Here is a 26,710-nt window from a genome sequence, read left to right as displayed (position 1 = left end):
CAAACTTTATGTTCTAAAACATAATTCAGTACTTCACACCAGGAGCAGAAAAAATGGATCTGGGCTCTTTCAATAGGTATTTTCCAATTTTAATATTGGAAGTGCATCGTCTGTCTACATTGGACAAAGGAAAGTATCCCTTCCCTAATTTACTTAAGAACTAGTAATACAGAGAAGGGTTTCAGGTCCCCTGTGCTGTTTAACAAAGCAAATATAAATCTTGTGTGACAGGTGGGATTCTAACAGCAGAGTATAAGGTGAAATAGCTAAAGTCCTTCTCGTCTCTAAATCCCTAAGGTACAAGAACATAAAACCTTCAAAAAGAGTTTTTTAAAAAAGCTCCATGCTCCATGTTTTGCAAACTCAGCAGGACAGATATGGATACGTACTCTCATCACATCTCTCTTTTTTCTATGTCTGCTATGTTAGTATTCCTAGCCAAGCACACAGCATTTGCATGAGTCTATGAAAATGGTTCTACCATTTAAAAACCATCTGTACACACTTGTTAGAAGGTGCTGTGTTCATCACTTCCGATTACCTGCATTTTATCAGGAGATTTACCTCTTTATGTACATCCTTTAAGTTACTTATACAGTAAGGAAACTCATAAGTAAGATCTCTGAGTGGACACGTCCTCAGCTCTGGGGACTTATCAGTGTCCTTCACACTGATCAGCACACTGCAATAGAGGACAACGTCCCAAAGTGCTGATGCCAGGAAACTCAGACCTTCTTCTCAAGTGGCCCAGACGACCCACATAAGAGAACTGACTCAACAGAACCCTTTCTGGGCAGAACCCTTTTCTCTCCTGCTTTTTAGTTCACGTTATCCTGTGGCTTCTTTCTGTTATGACTACCTCTGCCAAGTGCTCACCCTCAGAGACCACTCTTGTCACTGAAATCCTAAGCAGCAGGCACCTTCCCTTTCATGTCACAGGTAAGAAACTGAAACGCAGTTGTACAGTATGCCCAAGAACTCTGTACTGATGCCAAGTAGTGAAGCAGAGATAAAAAACTCAGTGGTGGTTTTATTTTAAAATATAGAAAATTATTACCAGGGAAAGCTAATAAGTTTCACCATTCTGCCAGTTTCCTGCATCTAAATGTATTTTTTCCAGTATCTTACAGGGTAGTCAGGAGTTAAAAGGCAAGGTTAAAGTCACTGGGTGAGGGTTTGGCAGCTCACATATATTATCTTATCTAACTCTCCTAACTATACCTGTATAACTTGAGAATTGTGATCTTCTCTCCCCCAAAATGAAATACAAGTTAAGGGAAATAAAATGTCTGGTCCCCAAACTGAAACTGAAGAATTCAGAGGAGTAACAGCAGCAACAACTCAGAACCTTTAACGTTTATCATGTGTCCATTATTACAAGGAAATCTTATTCAGTAAGTAATAAAGGAGTTTTAATCACTCTTTGAAAGCCATTACTTTGATTTAAAAATACTTCGATTTAAAAATTGTACTCCTTCCAAGTAACAAGAAAAAAGCAAATTAACATGTGAAATAACACTAACATTTAACATGGATGGGTGAATTAAAAAGAAAGCAAGTCATTTCAGTAGTCTGATACTGCGTCAAATGCAGCCAGTGTCTTACCCACATATTTGCAGAGAACGCACTGTGCTGCAGGGACAGCATTCATCTGCAGGATGTTGTACTGGTAAAGCTCTGTCTCTCTGTTGCTTTTATCTTGTAAAGTTGTACAAACCCAATATGCATAACCTATTGCTCCTTCAGTCTTGAAAAAGAAACATAGTGAACTTATAATATTTCAATAAAACTAAGAAATAAAATATACTTCAATAACAACAGTGTCATAGCTTAGTCTTCTTTAAGTGTCTTTAACAAAAGATGCCATGAAAAAAACAAAAACTGTTGAGATCAATTTAAAACCACTTCTCTAATCCTGAGTAGAAGAATCAAATACAACAAAAAGTAGAAAACAGAGGCTTGCCAAGTAGGCTGCTTTTCCCCTTCTCAGACCATCCCCATAGGTTAAGTCAAACTAATCCAATGCATTCTCAGAGTCTAGGTTATCAACTAAAGCGCCTCTTCACTCATGTTCATTCTTCTTATAGTCTCAATTTCTTTTCAACATTACTCTTACTACATGTAATAAATCTCAGTGTGGGGGCTGGAGAGACGGCTCAGTGGTTAAGAGCACTGACTGCTCTTCCAGAGGACCCAGACTCAATCCACAGCTCACACTACAGCTGAAATCTGTAACTTTAGCCCCAGGAGCTCCAGTGCCCTCTGCCGGACTCCATGGACACCAGGCACACACTTGGTGCGCACATCAAAATGAATAAAAAATGTTAATCTCATTATAGCTGAAGATGACCTGGAACTCCTGATCCTTCTGCCTGTACCTCCTGAGTGTCACTACTTCCAGTCTCTACTCATTTTCTTAACAAGGATATTTTGAATTCTCAAGAAGAATATTGAGATTCTTACATGCATACTGAGCTCTGTAGTGTGCCTGAAGAGATCCATGGTGTCGTAACTTCCAATTCTCTCTGCAATAAGAGCCTATTAAAAATATTTTAAAGTTTTAATTAATTTAAAAGGAATAAAAATAGTGGTAATAAATGCTTCTAGAAGAACCGGACATTTACTAGCCATACTTCAAAGCAGAGTTAAGCTTCATTTCCAGTGCTACCATTTTTAACTAAGCCTGTGAGTTGTGTCCTGAGATAATTATTTTTAAAAACAAAATACTGTCAAAATAGAAAACATTTTCCATGTAGGTCACTATGATAATAGTTACTAACCCAGAGCGACACAACACACCCTGAACAGTCTCAGCCTGAGACTGACATCAGGCAGAAATGCAAACTCCGGTGCTCCCTGTCCAATAAGTGACAGAGAGCAGTGCAAACTGCCCTGCTCCCGTGCGGCACTGCACCTAAGTAGGACAGGAAATTGCCTTGCTACCTCTACCACCAGGTAACTGGAATTAGACTAAGATACAAAAGCACAGTAAGACATAACTAATCAATGACGATGGTGTTCTGATACGTGCAGTGCTCCTACTGTTGCTACACCACTTAGTAATTCAATGCTGTTCTTGACTAGACAAGTCATCCTGGTGCCCAATGCTGCTTTTCAGATGATTTGATGCAAGCAAAAACAATCAGTGACAGACCCAGACTAGAAACAAGTAACCTGATTCTATCTGGCACTACAAAAATCTAAACAAGGTAAAAGAGAAAATACTCATAAATGCACAACCCAATACAAAGATTTCATAGAAAATTAGAAAACAATAATCAGAACGATCTTTGTAAATGTATGTTTTTACAAATGTAAGTTTAATAAAAGTTCCAGGTTTATTTTTTAGGCAAAGTAATAATCAGAGTCATGGGATTCAAGTTTAGTCACTAGCAGCTATGACACAACATTTAGGATGTCTTGAGTTTAAGTTTCTAAATCTTTAAAGAGTATAACAATAGCTACACCTCAAAGGATTGACAACAGATAAGCTAAAATATTGTATGCAAAAACCTAATCACATGGTTGGCATGCAGTAAGTTTTCAAACATGCACATAATGCTATCACCTATCACTAGTGTGAGGTTATTTTATATTGATAAATTTATTAATAACTGTTGTATATCTTACTTGTCCAATCCAGCACAATAAGTAAGATGGATCAAGGGACTGAGCCATTTTGAAAGCTTCATGAGCTTGCTAGACAAAAAAAACAAAATAAATAAACGAATATCACATCAAGCAATTTCATAAACATCAATGGTGTATAAAGTATAAAATAAAAGAAGTCAAACTTGTCATGATATACATAAATATAAAATTTCATTGTTCAAGCACAATTAGAATGCAATATTTTAACTACAGAGTCTTAGACCAATGCTGTGTGCAACAAATTCCCCTACAGGTTAAGAGCTCTGGTCCCCTACAAAATGACACTATAGGTCTCTATCTTACCTCGATTGACATCTATTTCTATCTAACTCTAATCTCTAGGCCTCTATCACCTAGTCTGCAGAACTTTCATATAATCACATACCATGTGCTAACTACATGTGAAAGAAATTGCTAAGTAAGGCTGACTCGATCCCCTTTACTGAGGGAGTAAGAACTCACAACCAGTGAAGCTGAACCTGTGGACCTGGAGAAAGTAAAGTTAACAACACAGTTCTATAATGGGCAGGCAAGAGACATTAAAGATACCTCTCTTGGACTATAAACTTACACACTTCCTGTCCGCTGCTTTAAAAGCAACAACACACTTATTCCACACTGCTTTCTGCTGCATCAGGAAAGAGACTTTTCTTTAGGAAGAAAGCTCATGAACGCTTGTGGCTAGTGGTCCTGAGACTGAACCTAGGGCTCTGCCCATACCAAGTGTGCATGCTTTCACTGAGCTACAGCTACAGTATTTCACATTTCTCAAAATGTATTTTAAAAATTTCTTTCAATTTACAGTCTTCCAAAGCTGATCATTTTTTACACTGAGTGAGTAATATATCCTCAAGAATTATGGAAGAGTTTCTTTGTTTGCTTGTTTGTTTTGTCAAAGGATGGGATTCCGCACACTGTAGAGCTATGGCATTGTCACTGGACTTGGGAAGACTTCCCAAATATGGCCTATGAACATGACCCAGGTACTAGGGTCCAGCTGCTCAACTGGGACGAATTCCACTGGGACATTTAAAGGCAATTAACAGTTGCTGAAGCCCAAGTCTAAATTGTAATACTAAAGGTTAAACTTAAGATATTAAAAAATATTTGTCTCTCTTATCTTCATTCACCCAGCCTAAATGTTGTACAGTAAACTCTATTATTTATATTGTTACCAAATTAATTAACAAGAGAACTGTTTTATCTATAAAAATTACCTAACGAGGCTGAAGTAAGAGGTTGGCTACTACCCAGTGAGTTCAAGGCTAGCATGGATACACAGAAAGGTGCAGTTTCAGAAGGGTGAAAAGGTTTTATATGAATAGAAAATGAGAACTTTCCTGAGTTTCATGGAAAGAAAAATAAATCTTACATATTCATTACTCAACATAATATAACAAATGCCATCAATTAACTATGTTTGACATATTGGATACATAATACATAAAATATTTCATTTTTAACAGATCAAAACTAATAATGATACCTCAATGTTTTCAGTCGCAAGGTAGAGCACTCCTAAGTTGGTCCAAGCAGCAGCATTCTAAAAGAGATATTAAAAACAAACAGACTTCATTCAGAGAAGCTTTTTTTGCAGTGACCAGCAGCTAATACAAACTCAAAACTAGTCAAAGTGCTAAAAAATAATAATAGTAATAAAGTGACTGTTGAGTATTCAGCCCTAAACAGAACATCTGTAGCACACTGTCGAGGCTCAGGAAACACCTCAGAAGACGGGGTAGAAAGCACGGAAGCACTGGAGGATGGGAAGGGGTGCTCAGTCTTTTGAACCTGACATTATTGGATGTTGTACTCATGACACACAGCAGATGTATTCATGATCTTGCAAGATCCATGCAATACTCAGCGCACCAACAGTGTACTGTGGATCAGGGAGGAGCTCCTGAGACCCCACAGCTTTCTCAGGACTAATGGTTAATGGAGGAGAGGGGTCCTTTTTCTTCATGGTGTAGCTGCTGGGAACTTGTGCATTTGCCACCAAATAACCCCATGTCCCATGTCCATGCTCATGCAAGCAGTCCAAATTAAACGCAGTAGTTTGTTTGTTAACAAAACAAACAAAAAAATTAAGACATGAAAGTAGGAAGGGAATCTGGGAAGATGAAGGGGATCAGAGGAAGTGGGAAGAATGTCAGAGCATAGGGAGTTGTACATAATCAAAACACATTATGTATGTGTATAAAATTGTCAGAGAATAAACTAAACTCAAAGTAGTCCTCACAACCACATGCAAACACACACATCCGTGCATATGTGTGCACATGCGCACACACACACACACTCAATAAATAAATATAATTTTTTGATTGTTTTTTGAGTCAGAGTTTCTCTGTGTAGCCTTGGCTGTCCTGGACTTGCTTTATAGACCAGGCTGGCCTCCAACCACAGAGCTCTGCCTGCCTCTGCCTCCCAGCACTTGGATTACAGTCGTGAACCACTGCGCCTGGCTAAATACAATACTTTTAAAGTGAGAGAGATCCTGCCTCAACACAGTGGAAGACGAGAACCAACTCCTAACAGTAACTCTATATGGTACACACACAGCTGCACTCACTCACACATCCATCCACATACAAGTTACATGAATTAATTAATTTTAAAAGAAAATTAATACACTGAGTTTTGCAGTTCTTTTTGTAGACACACAGAACACTTACAATTTGTTCTGCCTGGATTGATTTGATGAAACAGTGCTGAGCAAGGGCATAATTGCCAATACCTGAAACATACAGAATTTAAAGTAAATACAATGTGTTGCCTGGAAACAAATATCTTATAAAATAAAGTATTACTCTATCCTCACCACGGTAGCATGCAACCACACCAAGTGCGTTCCAATATAGGTGATTTTCACTGTCCAGTCTCACTGCCTTTTTCAGACACTAAAAAGAAGTCAAATTAAATTATTTTTTTTATTTCTTGAATATCAGCATTTATATAAATAAAATGTGGTTTAATGTTAAAATAAAGTATAAACAGCATCTTTCATAAAATCACTTGTTTTTTTAAGTTCATAAAGTTTTTCATACATGCAAAGATTTCTGCAGTAACTCTGTAAGGTCATTCATGTTGCTGCCAGTTTCTGCCAAATGTCGTGCTTGGTGATAGTAATTAATTCCAAGATCGCACCATGTATTCGATGTAGACATCAACTTTAATGCTCGACCATAACACCTGCAGAAAAATAAAAATAAATAGTTAGATGCTTTTAGAGTATAGTGTTCTAATTCGACTCTAACGCCAATGGCTGGAAATCTCTATAAATCACCTTCCTCCGAGATGCAGGAGCTCATCTTTCTTTAATACTTCTCTTCCTTCTTGCTGACCAAGAAGGACGCCTAAGACACGTACACGCACTTTAGATGGTGAAACAGCATGCAGACTGGTGCAGGCGTCCCCAGCGAGCTTCCACAGGCAAGACACATCGCCTCGGTGCTGCAGAGCCCTGAAAGACAAACAGTGGCTTTCCAGATTCCGCCCAAAGCTGAGCTGTGTGCCCCTCAGGACTGTGTATCCTCAGAACAGAAGAGCTCCATGCGATAGTGACCAAGGGCAATGACTAGTGAGGCTTAACAGAACATACCCTACCACCTCCACGCTAAGAAGAGAAAAAGCTCGAGAAAAGATTACAGCAGGGGGAACTGGGTATTTTATGTGGCAGGAAATTCTGCAGGTTTTTTTTCTTCACCATAATTGTTGGTGAAGACATAGCAGAAAACAAATAAATATTAGAAAACACTGAAGGACAAAAGTTTAGGGCAACTTTGTGACTGTTTCAGTTTGGTTTTGATACTAAACTAAATATTCTGAATGTGTGCCTTTTGTTTGGCTAATGAAGGCAGTGACTTTGTTCTAAAAGCTTGGACTTCCCCTGGAAAGATTCGAAAATATATTAACTACATTTGTACCAACAAGAGCTGGTGGAGCAGAGGATTTTCACTGAGAGTAAGATAGCAAAATGTAAAGCTCTACATTCAGGAGCAGGTGAGAAGAGCTTGAACAAAAGCTCAGAAAGTGCACAGGGGAGGTGTGCAATTCTTGAACATGTCCTCTCCACCTTTCTCAGCATCTCAGTTCAGGCCAAGTCTCAGTAACCAGCCACTACAAACTGCTGTGTCACAGGCAGATGGGCAAGCAGATGGAACGCTCTCACAGCCTTTTCTGCTCCAGGAGGCTAGCCAAGATCCATTTCCCAGTGTCTTCCTAAGAAACACTAGTCACTACTGAAAACCCACCCACGGTGAGTCAGGGCGGAGGACACTATTCCTAAGTTCCTTCCAGTATCTTAGTAGGACATTTAAAATTGACATAGGAGAAAAAGAAGGAAAACAGTAGCAATCCTAACAGCCCAAACTCATGTCTTTTCAACTTTAATTAAAAAAAGTTTTTAAATCAGAGCTGGAAGTTCTCAGTGGTACAGCTGCTGTTGAGAGGTTGCTGAAATGGCCTTTGAAGTGCTATCCTATCCTCTTGTCTTGGCTTCCCAAGTGGCTCAGATTACAGCAACGCATCACTGTGCCCAGGACAGACTTCTTGTTGTTATAGCTGTTGGTGTGTGTGTGCGCGCGCACACATGTGATGCCTGTGCACATCTGACTAGAGGCCATCAGAAATCCTGCTCTATCCTTCACTGTCTTATTTTTTGACACATGGTAGGTATGTCCCTGAGCCTAGAGGCAGGCTGACAGCCAGTACAATGCAGTGATTCAGCAGAGTTACAGGTACACGTGCAGCCACAGTCAGCGTGAGTGCTGAGGATGTAAACTCAGGTCTTCACCCTTGCCCATCAACAGCTCTTACCTACGAAGCCATTTCCCTGGTCCCTAACATGCGTGCTTTTAAAGTCATATAACACAAATAACACTGCACTAGACGTAAATTTCCTGGATTCTTTTCTTATAACACTTTTTTCCTTAAATTTTCTCCGCAGGATTAATTAAAAGCTTTTTTTTTCCTTACCTTCAGCCCATGCAAAAGCCTGACTGAGGCCCTACTGAAGACTGCAAAGCATACTCTGTGTCTGAAGTGCCACGTGTCAATCAATTCCAACAGAGACACCCACTTCAAGATCAGGAGATGGAGATCTAAGACACTTTGCCAGAGCAGCGGCTCCACTAGGGAGCCTCCCCTACCGTTTCCCTCATCTCTGTGGCACGGCAGCCACTACAAAGAGCACAGAAGTCTCTTTCTTCAGGAGTCAAATTAATTCAGTTTGTATACTATAGAATTAGTCAGCTAGTCTGTTATTCTTACGTTTGACAGTCCTAATAACTGCTCTATCTAGCAGCATAGGCATGAAATTGTATTTTAAATTTAGTTTTCTTATACTACCACAAAAGTAAGAGTGCTAAACAAAGGTGATACTAACCAAGTGAAATATTCCAGTGCTTTCTCCACGTAGTCAACACCTTTTCCATCCAGAAAGTCCACTAAGGCCGCCTTGGCCATCATCAGATAGCATTCACCCAATCCTACAGCAAAGTGAGTTTGTGAAGGTCATCAAAAGATACAAAGCAAACACTGAGAATCAACTTGGAATAAACCTATTGCTTTCTTAAGAACACTTCCCAGAAAATATACAGTGTTATTTTATAAAATTACCTCTAATTTTGCAAAGGAGATCTCAAATGTCAAGGTTCCCTTGAAATAAAAATGTACTAAACCTCACAGAAAGTTATCTGTACAGAGTTCCTTGACTACAGGCTAATTATTTTCTTCAGATGTCAGCTTCCTAACTAAGGATACTGTTACTCTCTATCATATGCATTTAACATAATAAAAATAGTATCTGATCTTTTACATTAATATCTGTGTCTCAAACTATACAGTAAAAATTAAATCAAGTAGTAAATTCTTCAAGGGTCAGGAAATATTTCATAAAAGTGAGCTCTTTTTTTTTCTCTTGAGAAAAGTTTTATAAATGGTAAAAGGGGGAGAGAAAAAAAGAAAAGAGAAAAATGACTCCAAGCTCAAAACCTGCAAATATTAGGGATTGAAATAGAGGAGCTTACATAGCAGCCTAGATAGTTTTATGAAGGGATAAGAAACAACCTCATAAACTTAAATTATAATAGGTGGCAATGTTTTTCCTTCTATTGCTAAAGCAGTGTTAGGAAGGGATACTAAAGAAGCAACTTAAATCAGCTTAATTATAAAAGAAAGCAAATTGCATCTAAAAAAATCTAAGTAAACTTCTATAACTTACAAAATAACTTTTAAAATTATTAAGATATTCTGGGAATATACAATTACCAAAACATAGTGTGGCGGTTTGAATGAAAATGGCCCACAAAGGCTCATAGAGAGTGGCTCTCTTAGGAAGGTGGCCTTGTTGGAGTGGGGGCTGGTAATGAGGTTTCAGATCCTCAAGCCAAGCCCAGTGTCACTCTCTTGCTGCTGTCTTTGGATCCAGATGTAGAACCCTCAGTTACTTCTCCAGGACCATGTCTGCCTGTGTGCTGCTGCCATGCTTCCTGCCATGACCACAATGGACTAAAGCTCTGAACTATAAGCCAGCCCCAATTAAATGTTTTCCTTTATAAGAGCTGCCTTGGTCATGGTGTCTTCTCATAGCACTGGAAACCCCAACCAAGACAAATAACATCAGAAAAAATTTGCTCAGAAGATCTATTTGGGCTCCATTAGCTTTTGCTCTATTTGTCTAAAAGTAAAAGCTCTACAACATTACTATTTATGAACTGTTAGGAAACAAAATTTCATGTTTTTACAATCAAATACATATCACACTGTATGATAAATTCTTGTTCAGAGACTTGCTATGGACTACATTCTTTTCAAGTTATTTGATACAGGTCGGAAGAAAATTTACTTGATGTTTCATAGTTGAGCATTATTAAAATTTAAAAAGAGAAGGAAGGAACTTTAAAAAAAAAACTACCTTTTAAGGCAGGTACATAGTCCTCTTTTTTTTCAATGATCAGCTGATACTGAGCAATGGCCTCCGTGTACCTGCCCAGGATTTGCTGTATTGCTGCCACTTTAAACACACTGTATGTGGAGTCTGGGTTCAGCTCACTGGCTCTTGTGAAGGATTTCAAGGCTGTTGTATAGCCACCTCTGCTTAAGTATGCCTCTCCTAATGACTCCCAACAATTGTAGTCCTTTGGGTCTGCCCTTAAAGCGGCCTGTAAACTTAAAATTTTAATAAACAGTGAGAGAATTAAAAGTAATATAACTATATCCACATCTAGAAGGAATATATTAAATAAGCAATTCAATTAAATCATCCACAAGTCCTCTGAGTTACAAAAATGGCACTTAATGCAGTTTTCCCTATGTCTTTAATAATTCGAATGATTTTAATAGTAAGAAGATTTTGTGAAGCGATTTTTAGAAAATGAGCACAAAATGCTCTTTTGGGAAAATGTTGACCATAATCTTTTTCTTTATTATCCATCAGAACTCCAGTTTTCTGTGCCACCACGACGCATGGACATCTTGGCCTGCCCCAGTCCAGCAGCCTGTCAGTCCCCCTACTAAACCCGTCAAGTACAGTACTAAGAAGGATGCGTACATATCCAGTCAAATTGCATTTTTATAAAAAAAAAATCAGAATATTTACATCCTAGAAAGTAACATACATCAGAAATGACTTATCTTGACTCAATTATATTTTCACTCTGAAATACAGTTCAAACCAAATGACTAAAATAATCACACATGAGCCCTTCAAGCCTCAAAGGCCTCTCCTGCCGAAGTCACATGTTAATGTAACAGCAAAGGTCCTCGCTTTCTATTACTGACTGCTCCTGAGGGGACCTCTTGCATTATGATGCCAACAAAGACTTAACTGGCTAACCCCTCAGCTACAGTCCATGCCTCCGTCCACTTCAAATTCTACTGCCTTGTAGGCAGTAAGCACCCAATAAATCATAATCAATTTTGTTATCTTTCTCTCAAAATGCATCTCGGTAGGAGGCCACTTATAAAGGTCATATGGCTACCAAGGAAATGTAATCAACACTACACCGTTCAAATGTAAATGTAAGATGCCTTACTCAGCCACTGCTTGAGAATGTTGACCAGCTTTCAAATAGTAGAGTCCTCGCCTAAGCCAGGCCCACTTTGCTGCTCCAGCACTTGCCTTTTGAGTTACTGCTGTTAAGATACCTAAAGCAGTTTCCTAATGAGAAAATATCAATGTGAGGGACACCAAATGTAAAAATACAGAACTACTATGCAAAGAATACAAATGTACTTTCAGTTCCCATTTCTAATCTTTTAAATTCACAACGAAATACATAAAACTAATTTTTTTTTTTTCAGAGCTGAGAACCGAACCCAGAGCCTTGCACTTGCTAGGCAAGCGCTCTACCACTGAACTAAATCCCCAGCCCTCATAAAACTAATTTTAATGATATAAAAGTCAGGTCTAGAAGTTGGCTACACTGGTAAAGTGCCTGACACATAAACACAAGGACCTGAGTTCAGAACCCCAGATCTCCGGAACCCATGGAGCAAGCTGGGTGTGGGGAATGCTCCTGAAACCCCAGCACCAGGGGATGGGGGTAAGGAGATGGACAGATCCCTGCAGTTCACTGCTCAGTTAGCCTGGCCCAGTCTGTGAGGGTCAGGTTCAGGGAACAGCCTTCTCTCAAAAGGTAAAAGACGACAGGCTATCAAGGAAAGACACCAGACGATGACCTCAGGCCCACACACCCATGCATACACGTGTACCCATCTGAATACCATGCATACATGGATGTACCACATAAAAGTACACACAGAAAAGTGACAAGTAATTTAGCATCTACCAATGAAAAGAAAATGTAGTCTACAAAAATTGCAAAGATATTCCCATTTTCCCTACAATGAACAGTGAAAGCTAAGGTAACTTACAAGCAAATATAAAAGCATTCCCATTTACATGCTAGGGGAGAGACTAAGAGACGAAAGTGTCTGCACAGACCATGTCTTCCAGCTCCACACTGAGGTCAACTGCCGCAGCTCCAGACTCAGCATCCATGTCATCTAATTCAAAAGCTTTCCTGTAACACCCTCGGGCTCTGCTTCTGTCTCCAGCCACATCTCGGTAATAATGGCCTAGGTAGCAGAAAGCTTTACCCATGTAGGCATCCAGTCTCGCAGCCTTGGAAGTAAGCGTGGACAAAGAAAATTTAAAATTCATTTCAGTGAATATAAAGGATATAGCACACTGATTAAAGAAACTATCTTATTAAACGTATAGAATTATGCCAAACAATCCTTTACTGTGACAGTTAAGACAGACACAAAGGCTGGTCCACATTGCCTATAGAACATAAATACACAGTAAAATTGACATTTCTTTGATTTAAAAAAATGTGAAATTGGCACCATTGTTAAATGAATATGCTCTCATGAGAAGATACAAACTTAAGACATAGTGTTAAACATCTGTAAAAACAGGAAGCTAAAAATCCAGGCTCATGCAACCATAAAACTACAGAGCCCATCAGCTAAAAGAGCATTGCTACCAGTCATCAGGTCTTGACTTCTATAATGTATATTTCTGAAACAGACACTTTTACACTTCCATGATTTAAATCTTTATCTAGAAAACCCCATAGAACATTCTCACAAAACTTCTATTCTGAGAAACGAAATGCAAAAAGATATTTCAAGCAAGAGTGATTTGCCACCTACTTTATTTTTACAAAAAATCCACTTAATTTAATGGCACTTGTTTACCTTCAGGAAGTGGGTAAGAGCCTTTGCTTTATCTGTCCTTGTTTCTTCACCCATCAACCAGTACGTCAACCCAAGCTGGAAATGATAGTCAGCAACTTCCGGGTCTTTCTCAAGTGCTCTCAGGAAACTAAATCACCAAAGGGAAGTGAAAAGGAGTATTAGTGTGTGTGTGTGTGTGTGTGTGTGTGTGTGTGTGTGTGTAAAACATAAGGAACTCCAAGAGGACCTAGGTTCCCAGTACCAACATGGAGGCCCAAGACTGCCTGTAATCCCAGTTTCAGGGGATCTGATGCCATATTCTGAACTCTGCAGGTTCTAGGCACACATGTGGTGCATATACAGGGAAAACACCCACCTACATATAATAATTAAACATTTAAAAAAACAATTCCCAAATTTAAACATGTCACTACTCCAGGATTCAGATTATAATAAACAAAACTGATGTTACTGAAAAAGAGCTTTAAGAAGCACAGTGACCTCTGGCCCTGCACATGTTCAGGGCATAGACCATATATTACACTGCTAATTGAGCATTGTGATCAACAAACTGGATTAGAAACAGATTACACAGAAATGTAAACTTCCTAGGCTACAAGTGAAATTAAACACCCACGCACCTGTACATATCTACACACATGCACACACACGCCACATAAATCTAAAACTGGAACGTTTATCAAGCTCATCTCAAGTTTTTGAGAAGTAAATAAGGTATGACTAGAGCACAGGCACTGTCGATTCTCACCATGTTTCTGCTTGCAGGTAGTCCTTCTTAGTAAAATGAACCGCAGCCTGAAGAGCATGAACCTTGGCTAGGTCAGGGTGAGAGGCCACAAGGTCTTCCATGATCTGTGGAGGAGGCACTTGTCAGTTCCATATCCCACTAAAAACAATGGGGACTAAAGAGACAGCTCAGGGCTTCCAGAGACCCAGGTTCGATTCCCAGCATCCACATGGCGCTGACAACATTTATAACTCTAATACCAGGAAATCCCAAGTCCTTACCTGACCTCTCAGGGCCCCAGGCATGAGATGCACCAACATACATACAGAAAAAACACCCATAACACATAAAATACAATAAAATATTTTTAAATTGCTTTTGACTTTTATTTCTTAGTTGGGTTTGTTTATAATTTATTTTATCCTATTTTTGGTTCTTGGGACCAAAGCTAGGGCCTTCAACTTTGTAAGCAAACACTCTAGCACTGATCTAAATGCCCAGTACCCTCTCTTAGCCTTCAAATCATGTTCCATTTGAATGAAGAGCACCAACCTTCATAGCCTCGCCTACAGCGCCCATGTTCAGATGAGCCAGGCCTTGGAGAACCAGCAGTCCTGGGGTCTTATCTGCATCCGAAACCTGGAAAATGACTGACAGTTGCTACACAGCTCTTCAGACAGTTGCACCCCCATTCTCGTTCTACTTAAAGAACAGCCACACAAGAAAGGGCCTGAGAGACTGTGGTCAGAAGCCCTACCTAGTTACACCACTATCCAGATTTTCATTCCTTAAGCACTCAGCTGGGGAAATGTCAAATAGAGCAGAAAACGAAGGGCCGGTTAACAACCTTGCACACACTCATCATCCAGCTACAAAATAGTAAACTCAAAGGCCATGTTCCCTGTATACGCATCCTTTTGTCAGACCCCCAGATGAATTTAAAACAATGTCAGATAGTGTAACTTCTCACGTGTGATATTTCAGCATACAAATTTAAGATAGAGCCATTTGTAAATGACAACCACGCTACCACTCTCCCATTCAAAATCAACCATATACTTTCATATTGTCAGATTTTCTAGTTGCATCATCAGGCATTTGAGAGGCTTATTTTAGTCAAAATTCAACCAAGGTACATAAATCTCAATTAGATGAAAACTCTTGTTAAGTACCTTTTAATCTACAGGGTCCCCTTCTATCTCTGCTTTCTTCCTACAGTGTAACTGTGAAAATACAGGCCATTTGTCACAGTTTTACAAGGTCAAGTTTCTACTGAGTATGTCTCATGGTGTTTGACATTCTTGCTAGTCCCTGTGTCAGTAGGTAGGGTTAGACGCTTGACCGATCATGGTTTCATGTTCTAGCAGTGACATGCTATGTGTACTTGTCCTGTTCTAGCAGTGACATGCTATGTGTACTTGTCCTGATTGTGTGAGGCCATCTTTTTTTGTCCGTGGAAGCCATTGACCCTCAACCTCTACATCTAGTCATTTATTAAAGGTTACAAAATGGAGAGTTCTATCCAGTTTATCATTGTTCTGCCCTTATCACACAGACTACTCAAACCAAGAGAAATTTCTCCTCCCCTTATCATGTTTGGCTGTCTTGTGGAGGAGTTCATAGAAGGCCCAATAAATGCATTTACTCTTTCCAGTTTGTTTGTTAGCATAACCCAGTGACAAATTTTTGAAAAGTTGCTCCGATTTTTTTCTTTGTGGCAGTGTCACAACACATGAACTTAAACGTATTTAAATACAGAGTTTCTCCTCCGTACGTGCACCATTACCTTGGTGGCCCAGCACAATTCCTTCAGCCAGCTCCTGTACTGTTTAGTGTGGTTCTTTAGTTTCTTTGCTTTCTAGCACAACATAATGTTTTGTGCTCGACTTACAAATTTTGTGTCTCAGATATGGACTCTTACAGATTTAAAAAAAAAAAAAAACAACTTTCATTCTGTTTTTGTGTGTGTGAAGAAAGGTACTGGAAAGGTATCAATAAGGCATCTACATAAGATACACAATAAGGAGAGACATGGAGAAAATAAGGTATTGGGTTTTCTGGAGATAGGGTCTCACAGTGCAGCGCAGGCTGGCCTGGAGCTCACAGCCGACTCTGCTGAGCCTCTGTACCTGGGTAACAAGCTTGAACCACCACATCCCGCTAAACAAGAATTCTTGACGGAGGCCAACAGCTGCTGTCACTCTAAAGAAACATGATCAAATGCAAAACCCTCTGAAATACACACAGCACTTCAAGGAACAATGTTGCTAAAACTCATGATTTGCCCATTATGTTCTCTCACTAAGAATTTCAAATTAAACCAAAAGTCTTAAGAAAACAGTGTCCTCCTTTAAAGACAAAAATCAACATCTATGTGTGAACCAAACCTTACATTTTTGAGAACGAAGCTATTAAGCCAACAACTGATCAATAATCTGTAAAACATTTTCTGAAGGAAAAAGTTAAAGTCGTATATCGTGAATAAACAAGCAGTGCTACTGCAGGAGGACAGAAACGAGATAGGAGAACAGGCACTAACACAAAACAGAAATTCTTCTCATGAGATGTACTGAAGGCTTTAACCGGAAGGCAAACAGTGAGGGGTTCAGGAGTGTGGAAGATGTATCAGAGCGTGGAGAGGTGACTCAGAATCATGTGGTCAGGAGAGATGGGTGGAGACGGAAGGTGACACTCTTGCCTACCTGACCAAGAGTGCGAACTGCTTCCTCCCAAGATTCACAGTCGGAGAGTTTAAGCAGAGCTTCTGCTTTCAGACGAAGACAAAGATTCCTCTGATGAAGACGGGCACCTGACGCACCGACATTATCTATAGTCTTCAGAGCTGACAAGATGAAGGGCACAGGAATTAATCCCCAGCGGTTCCATTTGCTTGCTTTTTGAGAATGACATAGGGAGCCAGGTGTGGTAGCACACACCTGTAGTCCCAGCACTCAGGACAGCCAAGGCTACATGGAGAAACACTATCTCAAAAAAAAAAAAAAAAAAAAAAGAATAACATAGACCAATGAGACAGCTTAGAAGATAATGGCTCTTTTCTGGCCTGACAACCTGACTTCAGTACCAGAAACTACATGGTAAGAAAGAGCCAAGTTCTACAACCTGTCCTCTGACTTCTACACTCATGTCATGGCAGGTGTACATGTACATGCACACACACACACATCAATAAATATTAAAACAAATCTGTAGATAGATAGATAGATAGATAGATAGATAGATATTAAAACAAAAAACTTTTGAAGAATGACTATGAGAATAGAGGGATAGCTCTGTGGTTAAGAACACTGGCTGCTAGGTTTGACTTCCAGAACCCACAGGGCAGCTCACAACCATCTAGTTCCCGGGGATCCCACATCCCTTCTTCTTCCACAAGCAATGTGTGAAATGACGCACAGAAATACATGCAGACATTCTGATATATACAACATAAAGTCAATCTTTAAAATGTAAGATTTTGCCTGGCGTGGTGGCGAAACACCTATAATCCCAGTACTCGGGAGACAGAGGCAGATGAGCTGCTGGGATTTCCAGGCCAGGCTGGTCTACAAGAGTCCAGGGCAGCCAAGGCTACACAGAGAAACCCTGTCTTGTAAAACAAAAACAAAACAAAACAAAACAAAACATATATATATATATTTTTTAAAAAGAATAACATAGCATACTTATAGTGAGCAATATTCCTAATATGTATTATATACAATTATATAGAAAGAAACAAACAATTCATACATATGCAAATAAACTCTCAAATTCTTCTAGAAAGATCTGAAGTTAAAAGCAAACACATGAATTTAAGACCTCTATCTTCACATGGTATGTAACACAATTGAAGATGCTTAAGAACAACAATGGCTTCTAGCCCTCTGCATCTGGCAAATTAAGGACACTGGGAGGGGAAAGAAGCTGAACTAAAACAGACTGTCTAAGGACCTAGAAGGGGAAAGATGCTGAATTAGAATGGACTGTCAAATACAGAAGTCTAGCTGGTCAAGAACAAAGAATTTTCTCTCATCTAGATCTATGACATTAAGAATTCATAAAGGTCCAACATACCAGGAAGTTCCTTGTTGGAAAGGCAGAACATCCTAAGCCCCCACCTTAAAGAGAAATAGACTAGCAGACACCACACGGATTTGGCATGTATGTATCTTCACCAGTTCAATTTAATTCAACTACAAATTTAGAATAAAAAAGTCCATCATTTCTAAAATAGTTTCTCAAGTTAGACAAAAACAAACAGTATTGTTCTCCCTTACATACAAACCCAAAGTATATCAAGAATACCTTGATTGCAAGAAAGAATGGCTTCCCTGGGTCTGTGCATTTTGACTTGGGCTTCCGCTAGATGACACCAGGCAGTTATGCAGAGAGGGCTTTCTTTCAGGCCTAGAAGGATGAAATATTACACATACCATGGGTTCCAGGAATCAAATTCAGGTCCTCAGCGTTCACAGCCCTTACTGACTGATCTACCTTGCCAGCCACACCCTGTCACAGTAATTCTAAAACCACAAATCAGAACATAAGATTTTACTGCTTAGAGCTTCCATGGGTAACTGCTGTCCTCAGGGGGCAGTATAAGCTTTTTAACAGTGTTTAACAGTTACTTCCTGTCCCTTCCCATGCCCAGACTCCATCCTCAAGGCTTCCTGAACGACCCTGAACAACAATTTTCTCCTTAGCTGAGCTCCTGCACAAACATCTTTCTTGATCCAAACATTCCGCCACCACATACACATTTCATCTACTTTCCTCACTGTCATTCTGAAGCTTGAACAGAAGTTTACCCAAAAACACCACACCTACAATAACTAAGCTAAGCCTCTCTATTTCTAAGGCTTCCTCAAAGTTTCTCTATAGTACAAAGGAAATCACTGGGACACATAAGGTCAAATTTTCCAGTCTTGAGTTGAAGACTTGAAATTCAAATCTAATAAGCAGACTCCAGAGTATATGTCTACATTTTCCTGTTAGTTTATCTTCTTACAGGAGGCAAAAACATTGGTCCCTGTGGACTGAATCCCCACTGCCCATACTAAATGCTAGATGCTGTACATTCATTACCTTCGGTTAGGTGATTAACAGCATCTTCATACTTCTTGTTTTGTAAAGCTTTAACACCTAAGCCAATGAGGCCTGGACCGCTTTTTGGATTCATTTCCACTAATTTACAACAATATTGCTGTCCTTCATCTATCAGACTCCCTAAAATGAAAAAAAAGTAATAATAATAATAAAATCCGTTATGAGCATGCATATATACGTAAAACTACACCAAATTTTTAACTACCAAAATCTATATACATAAATCTCAAAAGTTGCTTTATACATACTTTACCAAACCCTGTTGCAAGAACTAAAAACTTAAATAAAGCAGCAAATAAAGAAGATATTAATACCTCATTAACACATTTAGATACTAGAAGTAAAACCACCTTAAATATGTACTAAAACTGAAAGGTTTCAAAGGAAAAACCTGTCCCTACAAGTCCATGGGCTGTCACAGAAACCTGTCCCTACTAGTCCATAGGCTGTCAAAAAAACCTGTCCCTACAAGTCCATGGGCTGTCACAGAAACCCGTTGCTACAAGTCCTTGGGCTGCCACGTTTCCTTTTCCTATTCAACTCTCAGCAGTGTTTCCTATTCAGCCATATTATCTTTAGTATCTTACTGTTTCCCTGAGGGCCATAATTTACAGCTCGAGGGACAGCAGCTGACGCTGGTGGACTTCTCCAGCATCCTACTTTCAATAGATGCTGCACTAGACTCAGGAAACGGAGTGAAAACTCAGTCACAGTCTTCTTAGGTTTATAAGTTTAGCAATACACTGCACACATTTTTCACCAAACTGTTTTTGCCTATATAATAATTGTGCTTATGCATTAATTATCTAAAGCGGCAATAATCTTAACTTCTTTTAGTAAATTTTCTCCAACCTCAAAGAAATTAAATGTTCCAATTTCTAGAAATTCATATAAAAAAATGAAAAATATGACTTGTTTTTATAATTAACGAGGAACATTCAACACTTTAATAAATTGTTTAACCACACAGGCAAGTTCTTAAGAAGTAACTAAGACAGACAACTTGAAAGAATAAGCACCGGGAGGAAATAAATATAATTAATAACTTAAAGCCCTGTTGTTTTAACATCTATGGTAAAATATGTATCCTCAAACCACATATGAAATCATTGTCTGAATCAGTTATTAAACTAAATTATTAGCACAATGCTCATAATATTTCAATATAATGTATATCAGATGCATACCAATGAATAATTTGTAAGTAATGGTATATACCGATTTAGAACTCCAAATGAGCATCCAAAATAAACAAAGTCATACTAGCTAAAAAATTAAAATTTCAGCACAATATGGTAAAATATGAAATTAACTGGAAAAAATATCACTCTGGTTAGTTATGATGCTTCCAGACATGACTTTACTTCTGTCAAGACCATTTCACCGTTGTCTCTATGAACTGGAATTTGGATTCCAGTTGGTTCCACACCCTCATATCGTCCTTCGAGAGCTGCAGTCTTCCTATGTCTACACAAGGTCTTCCCACGTCTACACAGGGTGTGTCCACGATGACACATCTCCACTCACATCAGGACAACTGAAGGATCTGATTTGCTCAGCAGAGGATGCTGAGCCCACTCCCAGCATCTGGTTCAGTATCTGTGATGCAAGATTTTAGAGTTTGCATTTCTGACGAATTCTCGGGTAATACCGATGCTATGTCCAGGCCAGGAGAACCACACATTCGCTAAGACCACATGTTAGCTATAGTGTTAGTCTAACAGACATACAGTGCCTTTGCTGCCTTTGTAACTAAATGAAACCTTCTAGAGGAGAGACTGATAGAAGGTATAGCATGCACGGTAAGCATTTATTAAATGAGCCTTTGAAAATGTAATTCATGACATGCTACTTTTTATAGCACAAACCGCCTTTATCACAAGCATACCTAGAATGACAAAAGAAAAAGATAGTTATGAATGTCTCCAAAGATGATCCACAGATAACAGCACCCAAATTACATATGGGTAAACACAGCATGGGCAGGTATCTCCCAAAGGCCAAGATAAACAGGAGCAGCTTTGAAAATAAGGGACCTTTCTAATATATTCCCTTTGCTAATATCTTGAAGAACAACTGCAAAAACAAAAGACATTTGGCACAGGCCTGTAACTTCAGCAGTTGCGACACAGAGATCAGAGAGGTTCAGGAGTTCAAGGCCACCCTCAACTACATGCAGAGTTTAAGGCCAGCCTAGAATAGAAGAGCCTCTGTCTTAAGAAGTGGGCGGGGCCAGGTAACACTCCCCACACATTTGGCCAGGAGGACCTTTGAGACACTCTACAGCACTGTCTAAAAGCAGAATCATATCATTACATTACGTTGCGCTACAACAAGTAATGCAAAAAGGGACAGGAATTGGAAAGAGAGCAAAGAGGGCCACACAGGAGGATGTGGAGAGAGGCAAGGAAAGGGGGAAATGGTGTAATTATAATCTCGAAAGAGAATAAAAAACAAGTAAACAATTATTAAAAACAGTTAAACAATATTATGTTTACTTCTCAAAAAGGCAGGACAACTCGAAGTCTGATAAATATTAAAACTCCAAGGATAAAACTGATGGATAAAAAAATAGCTTTATGGCATTCAGTTTCCTAAATTATACCACAATAAAAGGTTTGGTTTGGTTTTTAAAATCATTTCTGACATACAAAAGAAACTGGGGAACACTATAAATTGTCACTTTTAAATAAACCTAGCTTTGGAGTAAGAAAAAAATACAGCATGATGGCACTCATTTTTCTATGTTAATCACCTGGATTTTCAAATACTTCTAAGACATCAAGCCTCTTGTTATTTTTCATTGCCCAGATCTTTGCTCACTCATGCTAAGCAAGTGTCCTACCCTGGGTTGTCTCCCTGGACCCCAAACACAAAATCATAAATAACCTTAATGAAGCTGTTTTCGGCTTGAATTTAAAGAGCCAAGAGCCTCTCTGTCCTCTTACATTTCAGCTACAAGGCAAAATAAATGAAAACAGTCTTTCAGCGCATAAACACAAAAAGTACCTTTCAACAAACTGCAACTAGAAAAGTTATTCGACTCTGTTACATGAAGCTTGAAAACACCTTAGCTTTAGTTTGCAGATTTCCTATTTACAAACAATTGATGGGCTGTGACTACTTTAAAAGCTCCTTTCAAATAACACACTTTTCACATAAACCATAGTTGTTGGTTTTTGTTTTTTTCTATTTTGGGCTAAACTTTGAAACTAAACTAAACTAAACTTTGGGAAAAAATCTGCCCTTCTTTTTAAGAAGTTCTATTTTGTGGAATAGTTTGAAGAGAATTGGTGTTAGCTCTTCTTTGAAGGTCTGGTAGAATTCTGCGCTGAAGCCATCTGGTCCTGGGCTTTTTTTGGATGGGAGACTTTTGATGACCACTTCTATTTCTTTGGGGGATATAGGACTATTTAATTGATTTACCTGGTCCTGATTCAGCTTTGGTAAGTCAAATCAATCAAGAAAATTGTCCATTTCATTTAAATTTTCAAATTTTGTGGCATATAGACTTTTGAAGTAAGCCCTAATGATTGTTTGGATTTCCTCAGTGTCTGTAGTTATGTCCCCCTTTTCATTTTTTATTTTATTGATTTGGATCATGTCTCTCTGCCTTTTAGTTAGCTTGGCTAAGGGTTTGTCTATCTTGTTGATTTTCTCAAAGAACCAGCTCTTGGTTTCATTGATTCTTTGAATTGTTTTATTTGTTTCTAATTGATTGATTTCAGCCCTGAGTTTATTTTCAGCCATCTACTCCTTTTCGGTGTGTCTGCTTCTTCTTTTTCTAGGGTTTTTAAGTGAGCCATTAAGGTGCTTGAATGAGCTGTCTCGAATTTCTTCTTGAAGGCACTTAGTGCTATGAACTTTCCTCTTAGCACTGCTTTCATTGTGTCCCACAAGTTTGGGTATGTTGTGTCTTCATTTTCATTGATTTCTAGAAAGACTTTAATTTCTTTCTTTATTTCTTCCCTGACCCAGCTGTCATTTAGTAACAAGTTGTTCAGTTTCCATGTGTGTGTAGGCTTTTTGCTATTTCTGTTATTGTTGAGGTCCAGCTTTATTCCATGGTGATCAGACAAGATACAAGGGATTATTTCAATCTTCTTGTATCTGTTGAGGCTTGCTTTGTGACCCACTATATGGTCTATTTTGGAGAAGGTTCCATGAGGTGCTGAGAAGAAGGTAAATTCTTTTGTGTTTGGGTGTAAAGTTCTGTAAATGTCTGTTAGGTCCATTTGATTCATGACCTCTGTCAGAGACATTGTTTCTTTGTTTAATTTCTGTTTTGTTGACCTGTCCTTTGTTGAGAGTGAGATTTCACCTTACACCCATGAGAATGGCCAAGATCAAAAACTCAAGTGACAACACATGCTGGAGAGGTTGTGGAGAAAGGGGAACCCTTCTCCACTGCTGGTGGGAATGTAAACTGGTACAACCACTCTGGAAATCAATCTGGCGCTTTCTCAGACAACTAGGAATAGCGCTTCCTCAAGATCCAGCCATACCACTCCTGGGCATATATCCAAAAGAGGCTCAAGTACACAAAAAGGACATTTGCTCAACCATGTTTGTAGCAGCTTTATTTGTAATAGCCAGAAGCTGGAAACAACCCAGATGCCCCTCAACTGAAGAATGGATGCAGAAATTGTGGTACATCTACACAATGGAATATTATTCAGCAATGAAAAATAAGGAAATCATGAAATTTGCAGGTAAATAGTGGGATCTGGAAAGGATCATCCTGAGTGAGTTGTCCCAGAAGCAAAAAGACACACATGGTATATACTCACTCATAGGACAAACCCACTAAAACCTGTGCATCTAAAGAAACTAAGCAAGAGAGAGGACCCTAACTAAAATGTCCAATCCCCATCTGGAAAGGCAAAGAGGATGGACATCAGAAGAAGAAGAAAACAGGAAACAACCTAGGAACCTACCACAGAGGGCCTCTGAAAGCCTCTGCCCTACAGACTATCAATGCAGATGCTGAGCCTGATGGGCAACTGTTGGGCAGAGTGAATGGAATTTTAGGTAAGAACTGGGAAATAGTAAGAGCTGGAGAGGACAGGGTCTCCACAAGGAGAGCAACAGAACAAGAAAATTTGAACACAGGGAACTTCCCAGAGACTCATACTCCAACCAAAGACTATTCATAGAGATAACCCAGAACCCCTGCACAGATGTAGCCCAGGGCAGTTCAGAGTCCAATTGGGTTACATAGTAATGTGAAGAGGGACTGTCTCTGACATAATCTGATTGGCCTGCCCTTTGATCACCTCCCCCTGGGGGGGAGCAGCCTTACCAGGCCATAGTAGAGGACAATGCAGCCACTTTTGATGTGAACTGATAGACTAAGATCAGAAAGGAGAGGAGAACCTCCCCTATCAGTGGACTTGGGGAGTGGCATGCACGCAGAGGGAGGAGGGAGGGTGGGATTGGGAGGGGGGAGGGAGGGGCTTATGGGGGGATGCAGAATGAATAAAGTGTAATTGATGAAAAATTAAAAAAAAGTAATAAAAAAAGAAGTTCTATACATTTTTTCCATTCATACGTTCCTTCCTATTACTGCCATGATATTCCAAGGTCAGTTATTCCTTCTTGGAATCTCTTGGTCTAATCACTCTAGTCTACTGCTGTCCATTCTAACTTAATCTTAGTTTAAGCTCCTGTACTGCATAAAGTAATTCATTCTGATACTTTGGTGCTTCTTCAAGGTAGTTATCTTGAAAACAAGAAAAAGATCTTCTTACTTGTCAGTGGAAATTCTAAGACTAAAAGGAAGAACATTTGTTTTCATACAGAGCGGGAAACTTTAAGGAGTGATAAAGGAGTGTTGCAATGAGCAGAACCAACATAGGTGCGATTGCCCAGCCTCCCTGTTATCTCCAGAACACAACCATATTGTTCAACTATGACAGACGTGAGCCATTCATATAAAACGTTCCATGTAGTTAAAGATTTTGCAACCAAGTGATAAAGATTCACTGCGCTAGGAAAGTTCTGCAATAATCCTGTCACCAGCTGGCTACTGCAGGTGCTAGGTCCAGTTCAGTTTATCAGTGATTTCTGTGAACTTATCTTGAGTGAATAAAAGCGTGTATAGGAGTGCACTCCCGTTATCATAAAGCACCCTTTTCAGCATTAACACTGACAAGGGCAGAGGCCAACCTGAACGATCCCAGCGGTCAATCTGCAGGAACATCAAACTAGATGACAGGTTTACACGGCTCCAGATAAGCCGCTCCTGACAACCCAGCGTCTACGGCATTCACACCAACACCCCGAAGCTCAGTGTTCCCACAAGTCCTTTCCACTGCACTCAAGACAGACGGAACATAAGCCAGCCTACTCAGCCGAGCAGGCTTCAGTTATTCCTCCTGCTCTATCAGACAGCTCTATTTTCCTACTCCGGTTAAAAGGGAGGAAGGTGAATCTAGTACCACAACTCTGTAGCTGCCAACTGAACTGCTTGTCACACCTGCTGCACCTGTCATCAGAGAAAATGCAAGACATCTCTCAAGTCCCCCCGTCACAAGGACATCACTGATGAACTAGTACCTTTACATCCCATAAGTCCTGACTCATCTACTTCTCACACTATCTGGACATAACAACACTATGTAACTATATTTCTTTTATGTCCAGAAACACTAATATATTTCATACAGAGTAATCACTAAAGCAGTACTTGATTATTTGCAATATCATTCTTATAATTATACACCTCTGGGAAGCAACATAAAAAAAAATTACCTGACTCAATTAAGTACAAACAAATCACTTCTAGTGGATACTGAGCGGTAGGATAGATAGTTATCATTTCTTCACAGGCCTTCTTCAACCTAGTTGCCTCGTGAGGAAACTTGAAAATACAAGAGCATAAGAAAGTGAATTCCATTAGCAGTGGAACATACTGACGGACATTTTCATAACTAGAAATAAATAAATTCACTTACTTTGGATAAGCACTCAATGAAATGCCTGTAAAGTACTTGGTGATCTTCACTGGGAATACTCTCTGCTAAGTCCAGTGCATTCTCAAAGGCAGTTAAAAGCTGAAACAAGTCAAAAGCTATTATGTAGCACACTTAATGAAAAAATGTGGCACCCTCTGGAGTGTACTAAAACTACTTTATAAAAGCTAAGCCTTCAACTTATGTTTGACCCTCATGATTCCTCCGTTTGTTTACTTGTTTTTGTGTTTGTTCGGTCAGTTTTTTTAAGGCAGGGGTCTCACTCTGTCCTCCAAGCCAGCCTTGAACTTGTAGAAATCCTCCTGCTTTAGCCTCCCAACTACAGAGATTACAGACTGAGACACCACAATCTGCTTGGTCCTGACAATTTGAATGAGCTTTAAAAAAATGTGTATGTAAGCTTTAAATTACATCTAACGCCAACTGACCAACAGACTATATACTAAACTATTAAGTGACAACTATAAATTTAAAACATTAGCTTAATAAAGCATTTTTCCATCCCTGCTGACTGCTACAAAGTGGCTAGAACGTTATCTTA

The 26,710-nt window shown here is 39.3% G+C and overlaps 1 protein-coding gene across 5 annotated transcripts in view; it reads right to left on the bottom strand.

Moving 5' to 3' along the window:
• The window catches only part of Skic3 (SKI3 subunit of superkiller complex), a 112,435-nt gene that overhangs the window by 42,851 nt on the left and 42,874 nt on the right, over positions 1-26,710 (bottom strand). For all 5 annotated transcript variants that reach the window (XM_060383584.1, XM_060383582.1, XM_060383583.1 and 2 more), the window contains 20 exons: positions 26,152-26,250; positions 25,949-26,057; positions 19,175-19,315; positions 18,395-18,496; positions 16,792-16,931; positions 14,642-14,728; positions 14,111-14,214; positions 13,363-13,489; positions 12,602-12,781; positions 11,691-11,815; positions 10,571-10,824; positions 9,041-9,143; positions 6,941-7,117; positions 6,702-6,846; positions 6,476-6,554; positions 6,330-6,391; positions 5,138-5,194; positions 3,631-3,699; positions 2,464-2,538; positions 1,606-1,747 (listed from right to left, as the gene is read on the bottom strand). In XM_060383584.1, coding sequence (XP_060239567.1) covers positions 1,606-1,747; positions 2,464-2,538; positions 3,631-3,699; positions 5,138-5,194; positions 6,330-6,391; positions 6,476-6,554; positions 6,702-6,846; positions 6,941-7,117; positions 9,041-9,143; positions 10,571-10,824; positions 11,691-11,815; positions 12,602-12,781; positions 13,363-13,489; positions 14,111-14,214; positions 14,642-14,728; positions 16,792-16,931; positions 18,395-18,496; positions 19,175-19,315; positions 25,949-26,057; positions 26,152-26,250 — 2,377 coding nt within the window. The remainder of the gene's footprint in view (positions 1-1,605; positions 1,748-2,463; positions 2,539-3,630; positions 3,700-5,137; positions 5,195-6,329; positions 6,392-6,475; positions 6,555-6,701; positions 6,847-6,940; positions 7,118-9,040; positions 9,144-10,570; positions 10,825-11,690; positions 11,816-12,601; positions 12,782-13,362; positions 13,490-14,110; positions 14,215-14,641; positions 14,729-16,791; positions 16,932-18,394; positions 18,497-19,174; positions 19,316-25,948; positions 26,058-26,151; positions 26,251-26,710) is intronic.

The sequence above is a fragment of the Meriones unguiculatus genome, chromosome 5 (genome assembly GCF_030254825.1).
Source record: "Meriones unguiculatus strain TT.TT164.6M chromosome 5, Bangor_MerUng_6.1, whole genome shotgun sequence".
In the NCBI taxonomy this organism is placed as follows: Eukaryota; Metazoa; Chordata; class Mammalia; order Rodentia; family Muridae; genus Meriones; species Meriones unguiculatus.
This window is presented reverse-complemented; position numbering and strand designations above follow the sequence as displayed.